At 40.8% G+C, this 13,061-nt stretch overlaps 1 protein-coding gene across 7 annotated transcripts in view; it reads left to right on the top strand.

Annotated features, from left to right (window-relative positions):
* Positions 1-13,061, top strand: part of tanc2a (tetratricopeptide repeat, ankyrin repeat and coiled-coil containing 2a) — a 754,278-nt gene that overhangs the window by 458,066 nt on the left and 283,151 nt on the right. For all 7 annotated transcript variants that reach the window (XM_048614640.1, XM_048614638.1, XM_048614637.1 and 4 more), the window contains one exon: positions 1,709-1,857. In XM_048614640.1, the coding sequence (XP_048470597.1) occupies positions 1,709-1,857 (149 nt within the window). The remainder of the gene's footprint in view (positions 1-1,708; positions 1,858-13,061) is intronic.

The raw sequence follows: 13,061 nt of genomic DNA, 5'->3' as shown, positions 1-13,061 counted from the left end.
GCACTAAAACTATGAAGGAACAAGTCAGATCTCTTTGAGTTTAAAATTAGTTGATTGTAAACGCAATCAAGTAAATATGATTAAACAAGTGAAAGACCTTCCCAAATTCCATGACATAAACACACATGCTAGCATGCATTCAAACAGAACTAGTACATTGTGAGGAGAGGTGATATTGAAAAAGCCATTAATGCTTAAGTGAATGAATTACAAGGTGAAATAATTTAAAGTTTTGATTGGTGTTGCTGCTGGTTATTCTTCTTGAGGCCGTGTTTTTAAATGAAATTATTTGTTTATTTATTTTAGGTTCTATGGCATTTGATACTTTTATGTTATTTTTAATTTGTACCTCCGTGTATTACAACTTGTTACAGACACGGTCTTGGCTTGAGTGATTGTAGAGTCAGAGAGAACTAATCTTCCATTTTCCAAGGAATCCTCCTTGATTTTTCTATTTTCTATAGTAAAACCTGAAATTAGTGACCATGGCTTCTCACAGGTGAGGTTGGAAGGGGACTGTTTTGATGTGTGAATACTGACTCTTGGCTCACAATAGGGACAATCCATTTGCAATGCAGGGTTCCACATTATCATAAATGGAGGGTGTGCGTTCCTCTTGTATGATTAATGAGTTTTTGAGGATTGCCCTTGTTCCAGCACTACCTGTAGTTGGGAATTCTCATCTCCAGGGATATTCATAATTCTTAATGTTAGCTATGCATTCCAGATGATGAATTTTCATGCCCAGGTAGTTACATTTGGATAGTCTTTTCAGGATGTGGTAGACCGTTTCAACCACGTTATTTAAACACTCCTTTAAAGGTAAATTTGTTGGGTTCTACAGACCATAGGACTGCCCTGTCATTAGAGAGACAGGACTGATAGTGGTTTAACGTGAGGGTTACCACGCCTCAAATGGGAGGAGAGGTTGAAATGGAGAGTCCTTCCTGATAAACCTCAGCTGGTGCAGGAATTGAACCAACGCTTGGTGTAAATCTGCATCACAAACCAGCCATCCAGCCAACTCAGCAGTGCCATAAAGATGCCACCCGAAGGTTGCAGGAACAGCAACTCAAATTCCGCTTGGGAACCCTGCAGCCCAATGGTATCAATGTGGATTTCACAAGCTTCAAAATCTCCCCTCCACCCACCGCATCCCAAAACCAGCCCGGCTCATCCCCGCCTCCCTAACCTGTTCTTCCTCCCACCTATCCCCTCGTCCCACCTCAAGCCGCACCCCCATCTCCTACCGACTAACCTCATCCCGCCCCCTTGACCTGTCCGTCCTCCCTGGACTGACCTATCCCCTCCCTAACTCCCCACCTACACTCACCTTTACTGGCTCCATCCCCGCCTCTACGACCTGTCTGTTTCCTCTCCACTATCTTCTCCTCTATCCATCTTCTATCCGCCTCCCCCTCTCTCCCTATTTATTTCAGAACCCCCTTCCCTTCCCCCATTTCTGATGAAGGGTCTAGGCCCGAAACGTCAGCCTTTCTGCTCCTATGATGCTGCTTGGCCTGCTGTGTTCATCCAGCTCTGCACCTTGTTGTCTCGGATTCTCCAGCATCTGCAGTTCCTACTATCTGTGAGCTAAATCAAGTCTGGTACAAGTGGGTTGATTATATTGTGAAAATTGTCACCCAACTCTTTTTCTTAAATCTAAGATTGTTTCTTTAATTAATTTGTTGTCTACCTTTCTGCACAGGTGACTCAGAACAGGAACTGGGACCTCCACCATCTGTGGATGAGGCTGCAAATACACTCATGACACGGCTAGGCTTTCTACTGGGAGATAAAGCTTCAGAGGTACAACAAAGCACAGAATACAGTATGGAAGAACAGGATGAAAACCAGGTATGAATCTGTTCAGGAACAATATTTGAAAATGATTTTTAAAGGTTGTGATAGTATGCATGGAATATCTGTCCTGAGTTAGTGTTGTTAGAGATACTGTACCACGTTTAGTACATTAGTGGATTGTGATAATGCTGTTACAATGCATTCCAGATTTTAAAAAAAAGCTGCGTTATTTGGTCCTTCTCATACTGAAGACCCATACCTTCTGCCACCAGAACAAAGCCATTCAACAGTGGTCAATACATAAAATGCCCACTTACCTTTCTGTGCTTTTGTGATCCCTGGTTGCCTTGACACAGCACAGGGAAGGTGGAAGCCACACCTCACTCCCCCATGAGGCCAAAGGACATGGGAACACTCATTAAGATCAGCAGCAGATACGATAGGGATTTAAATTGTAAGAGAAGTGTAATGAAACTTCTGTGGCATTTTCAGGGATTACATTTTTTTTCTGTATTTTTAAATGTTTAATGTAACTTTTATTGATTAATTGTAAGTGTAAAGATTTTTAAAACTTCCATGGGTTTGGAATGAAGGGAATATCAGGTGTCAATGAGGAGTAGGAGGGGTTGGAGGACTTGAAAGTCAGGCACACTAATTTAGTAGTTACCCAGGAGTGAAAGTAGACTTTCTGAGTTAAAGTTGGAGTCTTCAGATGGTTCCGACTTATTTAGCTCAATTGTTTCCCAGGACTCTACTGGAATTGGGAAGGTTCAGAGTCAGCTGCATCAAGGCTTACATTTCAAAAAATGGTAGGTGTGTTTTGGCACAGAAGGAAACATTCATCCCATCATGTATACACCAGCTTTTGAAATGAACATCATGACTTCTCTTGGCATTTTCCCCATATCCTTGTACGTTATTTCTATTTAAATAATCATCTGATGCCCTCTTGGATACCTCAACTGAACCTGCCTCCACCACATTTCCAGGCAGTGTATTCCACACTAGAACCACCAAAAAAGCTTTTTCTTGCATTACATTTTCTTTTATAAGGGAATACAGTTTCTCCCGACCTAGTCTATTCAGCCCCCTTGTGATTTTGAAAACTTGTATCAGATCTTCTCTTGGGCACCTCCCATTCCGGACAACAGCACTGACCTCTCCAATTCAACTCCATAATTTACTTTTTTCATCCCTGCAACCATTCTTGTCCCATTCTTCTGCACTCTCTCATTGCATTCACATCCTTCCTTCAAAGTGGCATCCAGAGCCAGCTGAGGCCTAACAGATGTATTACACAGTTTCAGCATCACCTCACTCTTGAACCCTAGCCATTATTAATAAAGTCCAGGATACTATTTGTTTTAATAACTGTTCTCTCCACTTGTCCTGCCACCTTTTAGTGAATTGTGCACATATGGACCCAGCTGCTTCTGCTTCTATACTCAGTGTAGTGTTGTAAGCCTTATTTTATGTTGTCTGTGTGTGTTCTCCTACCACTTACACTTGTCTGCATTGAACTTTATCTGGTACTTAACTGCCCATTCCACCAACTTGCTATGCACTCTACATTGTCCTCCTCATGGTTTACTATGCATCCAAGTTTTATATAATCTGCACACCTTTGAAATTGTCTGATTCGATTGGATCATTAATACATATGCCCGGAAAAGCACGGTTTGCAAGGCTGACTTCTGGGGAGCTTTAGTACAGCCTTCCTCCACCCTGAAAAATAATTAATGACCATTACTGTCTATTTCCTGTCACTCGGCCAAGTTTATATCCATATTGCTACTGTCCCTTTTATTCCATGAACAATAACCATTCTCACAGGTCTATTATGTGGCACTATTGTATAGTGAATGCTTTCTACTCGTTGACCCTTTCTGTTACGGTTTCAAAAAACTCCAAGTTAGTTCAATGCTATTTCTCCTTTAGAAATCCGTGCTGATCTTCCTCATCAACCTTCCTTTTTTCCCATATGACTACTAATTCTATTCTAAATAAATGTTTCCAGAAGCTTCCTCACCTTGAAGTTAAACTGACTAGTCTGTAATTGCTGGGCTTATCCTTACAAGCCTTTTTGAATAAAGTAGCAATTCTGCAGTCTTCTGGCACTTCCCCTAAGTTTAGGGAAAATTGAAAGATTATGGCCCGTGCCTCTACAGTTTTCACTCACACTTCTTTCAGTATCCTTGGATGCATTTCATCCAGTTCTAGTGCCTTGTCAGCTTTAAGTCTAACCAACACTACTTCCTTTTCAATTTTAAACTCTCCTAGTGATAGAGTTTTCTACTTTGTTACCAAGATCTAGGTATCATCTGTCTCCTTGGTAAAAGTAGAGGCAAAGCATTGACTTAATTTTATGTGTAACCCCCCATTTTGGTCCCTAATCAGCCTTATTCCTCCTTTTACCACACTTTTACTTTTGGCATGGCAATAGGACTTTTGCAGCCAACATAAAGAGAATTCCAGTCTTTTCTCATAATCTATCTTTGCTTTCCCATATGTGGTTTTCATTTCCCCTCTGAAGCTCTGTAATCCTCTTGGTTCATGATTATATTTTTAACCAGGCGTATGTCATAAGAGATAGTAGGAACTGCAGATGCTGGAGAATCTGAGACAACAAGGTGCAGAGCTGGATAAACCCATTTCTGATGAAGGGTCTAGGTCCAAAACGTCAGCCTTTCTGCTCCTATGATGCTGCTTGGCCTGCTGTGTTCATCCAGCTCTGCACCTTGTTGTCTCGTATGTCATAAGCATGCTTTGTTGCCTCTATTTTAATTTCTATGCCCCTTTCCATCCAGGAAGTTCTATTTTTTTTGCTGTCCCTTTGTGGGAATATACCTTGACAGTACCTGAACCATCTTCCACTTTGAAGGTTGTCCATTGTTCAGTTTTTTTTTTCCCTCAATCAATCTTTTGGTCCAGTCTATCCTGCCCAGATCTTACTTGTTCCATTGAGGTTGACTCTCTGCCAGTTGATTTTTTTTTTTTAAAACTTTTTCTGGCCATTGTCATTCTTTGCCATCATCTCTAACGTTTGTAATACAATGATCACTGTCTCCTGAGTATTCCCCAATAATACTTTTGGCTTGTCTCATTTGTAAGAATCAGCTACAGCTGTGCGCCTATTCTTGTTGGACTGGACACGTACGGCTACAGGAAATTCTTTGGAACATAGGCTAGGAATGCTTGCCCCACTGCTCTTTACACTACTGCTCTATATTTGGGTAATTAAAGACCCTCTCCCAGTCATAACCACTCTATAATGTTGGCAACTGTCTTACTTCCCTGTCATTTGGATATATACATCTTTTCCTTTAATTGATGGTCTCTAGGCCATCCCAAGCAACATTATTGCAACTTTTCTGTTTCATATCTCTAGCCAAGTTGCTTCTGTCCTTGTATCATCTGGGATATCTGCTTTCTCCAGCACAGCATTGCTGTCCTTAATAGTGGCACCCAGCCCTGCTTTCCTCCTTTTTCCATCTTTTCCAAACAACTTGTACCCAAGAATAACTAAAACCCGGTCTTGCCCTTCTTTCAGCCTAGTCTTTGTTATTGCCATAACACACAATGTGCATCCACTGCTTTTTTACTTTTTATTTATCAGCTAGAGCTGGTTAACTCAAACCTGCCCCAATTGCTGGCTCTAAATGTAGAGTTGAGTCCTAAAGGAAAAAGATATAAGCGGACTGGCAGTCTGACAGTGTTTATCACTCACTAGAATCATAGAATTTCTACAGTGTGGAAGCAGACAATTTGGCCCGTCGAGTTCACACTGACCTTCCAAAGTACATCCCACCCAGACCCACCCCCCTACTCTTTCTCCATAACTCTGCATTTACCATGACTAATCAACCTAGCCTGCACATCCGTGGACACTATGGGCAATTTATTAGGGCCAGTCCACCTAACCTGTGCATCTTTGGACTATGGGAGGAAACCGGAGTATCTGGAGGAAACCATCCAGACACTGGGAGAATATGCAAGCTCCACATTGACACTTGCCTAAGGCTAGAATCAAACCTGGGTCCCTGGTGCTGTGAGGCAGCAGTGCTAACCACTGTGCCACCCTGAACTCCTCAGAATGTCCAGGCTACTTTTTTTTTAAAGAATAGATTTTTAAGAGCTTTGGGGTTGCGTTAAACATGTGGCTGAGTACTGTTATAAATTGTCGACGTTATCATTTTGCAGTTCAGCTAGCATTCACCAATGCAGTATTAAAACTCACACAGATTCTGCTCCTGGAATCTTATTAGCAGAACTCAACTTAGCCTAATAAAATTCAATTACAGGCATGCCTGAATCTCAAGACTCTGATCAATACTAGCTGTTGCAAATAAGCTGGAATAAAGAATGATATAATTGCAAAAAGTATGCATTGTTTTACACATCTCTGTAACATTTAGGTGGGAGCATTGTTCCACTGTTTACATAACCATTGATTTGCTTTTTCTGTTCATTATTTAAAAAATAAACATGAGCAATTAAAACTAGATCCTTCAAGTTTCTTTTGAAACTGCTCAAATAAAATTGATAACATAAACATATAAAGAGGAGAGGGGCCAGTTAATGACCAAAAGGGCATTTATACATGGAGGCAGGGGATATTACTAGGTATTATATGAATATTTTTCTTCTGTTTTTACCAAACAGAGAGATGCTGCCTAGGTAATAGAGAAAGAGGTAATTCAGACGCTTAAAGCATTTCAAATTGATAAGGAGGCAATATTTGACAGGCACTCAGTTCTTAAAGTTGATAAGGAGGCACTGGCCATAATTTCACGGCCTTTCTTAGCCGCAGGGTGGTGCCAGAGCATTGTAGACCATTCAGTTTAATTTGATGTTGTTGATACTTCTCGAAACTTTCTTTACCCTTTCCTTCATTTTTGCTCAACCGAACTTCTATCTTCATGGAGGTTGACAGGGCCCTCAGCCATGTCCTACTGCCTGCTGCCCTTCTGCCTTTCCCTTCCTGACAGAACCACAAAAGGTTTCCCCTTGTCTTTTACTTTCCATATTACCATACTCAATATTAAAAAGATTATCCTTCTCCACTGCCACCACCTCCAGCAAGATGGGCTCCTACCAAACACATCTAGCCCTCCCCTGCACATCATTCCCTCTGTGATACACTGACCCACTCTTCTATCACAGCTAACACTTTTTCCCTTCGCAAAGCCTTCATTGAAACATAGAAAATAGGTACACAAGTGAGCCATTTGGCCCTTCAAGCCTGCACCACCATTCAGTATGATCATGGCTAATCATGCAGTTTGTGTCCCATTCCCGCTTTCTCTCCATACCCCTTCATCCCTTTAGCTGCAAGGGCCAAGTTCAGCTCCCTCTTGAATATATCTAATGGACTGGCCCCAACAGAAGAAATTCTTCCTCATTTCAGTCCTGAATGGCATACCCCTTATTTTTAGATTGTGAACCCTGTTTTGGACTTCCCCAACATCGGGAACATTGTTCCCACATCTAGCCTTTCCAGTCCCTTCAGAATTTTATATGTTTCTATGAGATCCCCCCTACGTTCTTCTAAATTCCAGTGAGTACAAGCCCAGTCGATCCAGTCTTTCCTCATAGATCAGTCCTGCCATCCCAGGAAGCAGTCTGGTGATCATTTGCTGGACTCCCTCAATAGTAAGAATGCCCTTTCTTACACTAGGAGACCAAAACTGCACACAATACTCAAGGTGTGGCCTCACCAAGGCCCTGTATCTCTGCAGCAAGACATCTTTACTCCAACACTCAAATCTTCTCGCAATGAAGGCCAGCATGCCATTAACTTTCCTCATCGCCTGCTGCACCTGCATGCCAACCTTCAGTGCCTGTTCCACCATGACACCCAGGTTTTGTTGCACCTCACCTTTTCCAAAACTGCCACCATTCAGATAATCTGCCTTCCTGTTTTTGTTATCAAAATGATAACCTCATGTTTATCCACATTGTTTTGTATTTGCCCACTCAGCCAGTCTGTCCAAGTCACCCTGCAGCCTCTTAGCATCCTCCTCACAGCAGACACTGCCACCCAGCTTAGTATCATCTGCAAATTTGGAGATATTGCATTCAATTCCCGTGTCCACATTGTTAATGTATATTGTGAACAGCTGAGCCCCCAGCACAGAAGCCTGCGACACCCCACTCATCACTGCTTGTCACTCTGAAAAGGACCCGTTTATTCCAACTCTCTGCTTCCTGTCTGCCAATCAGTTCTCTATCCATGTCAGTACATGACCTCCGATACCATGAGCTTTAATTTTCCTTACTAATCTCTTGTGTAGAGCCTTTTCAAAAGCCTTTTGAAAGTCCAGAAACACACCATCTACTGATTCACTCTCTTCAACTCTTTTGGTCACATTCTCCAAAAAACTTCTAAAAGATTTGTCAAACGTGATTTCCCTATCGTAAATCCATGCTGACTAGGACTAATTCTGTACCGCTTTCTAAATGTTCAGTTATGACATCTTCAATAATTGACTCCAGCATTTTCCCCACCATCAATGTCAGGCTAACCAGCCTGTAATTCCCCATTTTCTTTCTCCCTTCTTTTTTTAAATATACATTAGCTATCCTCCAGTCCATTGGAACTCTTCCAGAGTCTACAGAATGCTAGAAAATGATCACCAATGTGTCCACTATTTCTAGGGCCACTTCCTTAAGTATTCTGGGATGCAAAGCATCAAGCCCTGGGGATTTATCGGGCTTTAATCCCATCAATTTCCCCAAATTCCATTTCCTGACTAATGAGGATTTCTTCCAGTTCGTCCTTCATGCTTGACCTTTGGTCTCGTAGTATTTCCTGAAGATTGTGTGTCCTCCTTAGTGAAGACCAACCTAATGTATTTGTTCAACTGGTCTGCCATCTCTTTGTTGTCCATTATGAATTCATCTGATTCTGACTGCAAAGGACCTACTTTTGTTGTCACCAGTCTTTTTCTCTTCACATATCTATATACGTTTTTGCAGACAGTTTTTGTTTCCCACAAGCTTACTTTTGAATTCTATTTTCTCTTTTTGAATTAAATCTTTTGTCCTCCTCTGAATTTAAAATTGCTCCCATTCCTCCAGTTTGCTGCTTTTTCTGGCCAATTTATATACCTTCTCTTTGGCTTTAAGACTATCCCTGATTTCCCTTGTTAGCCATAGTTGAGCCACCTTCCCTGTTCTACTCTTATGCCAGATGGGGATGTACTGTTGTTGAAGTTCAGCCATGTGTTCTTTAAATGTATGCCATTGTCTATGCACCGTCACCTCCATAAGTATCCTTGGCCAGCTTATCCTAGCCAATGCATGCCTCATACCATTGATGTTAGCTTTCTTTAGTTCAAGACCCTAGTTTCAGATTTAATTATGTCACTCTCCATCTTATTGAAGAAATCTGCTATATTCCCCAAAGGATTTCACACCGCAATATTGTTAATTAACCCTCTCATTGCACAATACACAGTCTAGGATGGCTTGTTGCGTAGTTGGTTCCTTGACACGTTGGTCGAGGAGACCATCCCTCATACACTCTAGGAAATCTCCTCCATCGCATTGCTACCAGTTTGGTTAGTCCAATCAATATGTAGATTGAAGTCACCCTTAACAACTACTGTACCCTTACTGCGTGCATCTCTAATTTCCTGTTTGTTACGACCCCACCCCCTCAACTATTGTTTGGTGGTCTGTACATCACTCTCACTAATGTCTTTTTCCCTTTGGTGTTCTGCAGCTCCATCCATACAGATTCCACGTCGTCCAGGCTAATGTCCTCTCTTAATATTGTATTAATCTCCTCCTTAACCAGCAACCCTACCCCACTTCCCTTTCCTTTCTGTCTCTTAACTGAAAATTGAATATCTCTGGGCGTTGAGTTCATTGGTGTAACATCTGCACTCATATCTTGTTTTGCCTCTCTGTTCAAACCTTCCATCCAGGTGAAGCTGAAATTTGCTTCACAAAATTGTAGACTTGTTTCACTGCAGAAAGAGACCATTTGGTTTATTGTGTCTTGCAACATTCTTTGAACACTTTAACTTAGTGCCAAGTGGCAACAGTTTCTCTCTACTTAGTCTATCCCGACCCCTCATAATATTGAAAACTTCTATTAAATTTCCACTTAGCCTTCTCTTCAAGGAAGAGTTATGAAGAGAGACTGGATATGCTAGGACTTGTTTCACTGGAGTATAGGAGGTTGAGGGGTGACCTTATAGAGGTTTATAAAATCATAAGGAGCATGGATAAGGTGAATGGTAGGTGTCTTTTCCCTAGAGTGAGTGTTTTTAAGACTAGGCGGCATATTTTAAGGTGAGAGGAGAACGATTTAAAAATTATACGGAGTGGGGGTGGTGGGGGGTGGCAGTTGTTTTACACAGAATGGTTTGTGTGTGGAATGAACTTCCAGAGGAAGTGGTGGATGTGGATGTGGTTACAACATTTAGAAGACATTTAAATAATTGAATAATTAATTGAATAATGAATGAATAAGAAATGTTTGGAGGGATATGAGCCAAGTGCAGACAGGTGGTACTAGTTTAATTTGAGCCTGGTTGGACTAAAGGGTCTGTTTCTGTGCTGTATGACTCTGAAAGTATCCCAACTTCTCCAATCTTTCCTCATAACTGATGTGTTTCATTCCTGGACCATTCTGAAACCTGTTCTGCACTCTCTCCAGTGCATTCACACCCATCCTAAAGTGTGATGGCCAAGACTGTACACAGTACTCAAGCTGAGGTCTCACCGATGTCCTATACAAATATTCATGATTTCCCTGCTCTCGTATTCTGTGCCTCCATTAATGAACTCTAAAATACTGTATGTTTTATGAACCACGCTTTCCACCTGGCCTACAGCCTATGTACACGTGCATTCAAGTCTTTTTTCTCCTGCATACCCTTTAGAATTACTATTATTAATTACTATTACTATCATATGCTGCTTTCCCATGTCCTTATAAACTGATTTATATCTTCTCCACTTTGAATGTCATTTACCATCTACCTGCTCACTTCACCAAATTATCAATATCCTTTTAAAGAGGACAGCGTAGAACTTCACAGTTTGCAATTCCAAAGTTTTGTGTTGTCTGCAACTTTGAAATTGACCCTGCTCGCTAAGATCTCGATCATGCATATGTGATTTGATTTGATTTATTATTGTCATGTACCCAAGTACAGCAAAAGGTTTTGCAGGGGTCACGACACAGTCCTGGGAACTCTGTTGTAAACCTTTTTTCCAGCCTATTAATCGTTCTGTCTGTTTTTTATCATTATCTTATTTCTGATTCCTATCTTATACTTGTTTCAATTTAGTGTCACAGAAATGTTGCAGCACAGAGAGTTGTCATTTGCCCTGGCAAGTTTACATAGCTGTCCAAGTGAGCAATGCATCTAGTGCCTTTTTTCCACCTCTGTGTAACCCTGCATAATATTCATTCCTATGTAATAATCTAATTCTATTTTGATTTCCTTGGTTGAACATGCATCCTCCACTTTTTCAGACAGCACATGTGCAGGTCTTAACTACTGCTGCTTGAAAAAGCTTCTCCTCATATCTCCATCATTTCTTTTGTCCTTATTCACTGCTTACAATGCACTTTTCTCTACACAGATTTAGTGATCGTTCTGTAGAACACCACAAGTGTGACCTCAAGCTGTCAGTTCTTGTTATTTAAGTTCTACACCTTGTCAACTTCTTCTACACTCTGGTTTTCTATGCTCAGATTACTGCACCTCCTCATCTTATTAGGCACTTTACACCCTTCTGAACTCGACTTTGAGTTCATCAGTTTCACACCATGACCACTATCCCACATTTTGATCCTGTTCTTTTTGTCATGTTTTGGTCTAAATTTAGTGTCTCTCTGCTTTTGAGCAGAACTGTTCAGTGTTCCGCCATTAACATTGTCTGGACAAATGCTTTGTTTCTTTGCTATGTTACCATTTCCTTTTGTTCTGTAACATTTGTGTCATTTAATTTCTCCCACCCTCTACTGTATCTCTGACCTTCCTTTTTCTTCTTCTTAGCCCCCTTTCCACAGAATAAAACCAATAACATTTCTACTTTCTCTCAATTGTTGTGTCATATTCGTGAAACGTTAACTCACTTTCTTTCACCACAGATGCTGCCAGGCTTGCTGAGTATTTCTAGCACTTTGTTTTTATTCAATGCTAAACCTGTTTTGGTTTCTTTGAATTTCAAGCAAGTTTTTCGGCATCTGTGGTAAAAGTACCCTACTGTTGCTGCTGATGTAACTGTGCTGCTGAAATGCCTTGAGAGATTTTGCATTAACAATAATCGGCCTCCATACTGAAAATCAGCATTTAAACAAAATGGAAGTGCACCGAGCATGTCAATACTTTTTATAACATCAAGGCAGATCAGGTACATGATGCACGCTGTTAGCCATCATCTGCACGTGCATGGCTAGTTACTTTCAGAAATATTTTTAACAGTCCACAGTTGATGACATATTCTTTAAAACAAAATACAGAAGGAATTTCTTAGGTTGTGATACAGCTTCAGATGGAGTTGAACTGCTTAATTGTTCATGGTGTCATTTGTATTCTCCTCAGTGGCAGCTTTCTATCTTTCTTCTTGTCAGTTATTGTTTTAATATGAAAGATAGTGGTTTATATCGTGGAAACAAGATGATTTGCTCTTATAAAGTAGAAATCATTCTCCTAGAACCAAACAGTGCTGCTTCTGATAACAGAAGTGTGTGTCCAAAATGAGATCTGCTGAAAACCTATGAGCAGCAGGAGACTTTTGGTATAACGGAGTATTTGACGGTTTGCCAAATAATGCATTAAAGTGAGGTCGCTGAGGTGCACATTGTGATGAGAGTCCCACTGATTAACTACACAACCAGTAGAAAATGCTTGAGCCAATTTGTCTCCAGGTCCTTTCATCGAATACTCACTGGGCTTTTTTTGTTATTTTAGTTTGTGACACATTCATGACTTCTGTATCAGTCATATACACCATTAGGGTTTGAACTGAATTAGGTTTATTGTCGCATGTATTCACATGAATACAGTGAAAACTTTAGAAGTCGCCACTTATGGTGCTCTCTTAGGTACAAAAGTACCTACGTACAGAATCTTAGTTATTTTCTGCTTTGTAAGAAAAACAAAGCTTAAAAAGTTAAACATTGCAGTCCTTTTTACTAAAAAGTAGAAAAACGAAGAAATGCAGTTAACAGTTTAACACCACAGTCTATAAGGTCCTAGCTATGCTGGTCTTGCATACCTCATAAGGATTCA

The sequence above is a fragment of the Rhincodon typus genome, chromosome 30, assembly GCF_021869965.1.
Source record: "Rhincodon typus isolate 14 chromosome 30, sRhiTyp1.1, whole genome shotgun sequence".
Taxonomy (NCBI): domain Eukaryota; kingdom Metazoa; phylum Chordata; class Chondrichthyes; order Orectolobiformes; family Rhincodontidae; genus Rhincodon; species Rhincodon typus.
Note: the sequence above shows the minus strand (reverse complement) of the source record. Positions and strands in the feature narration are given on the sequence as shown.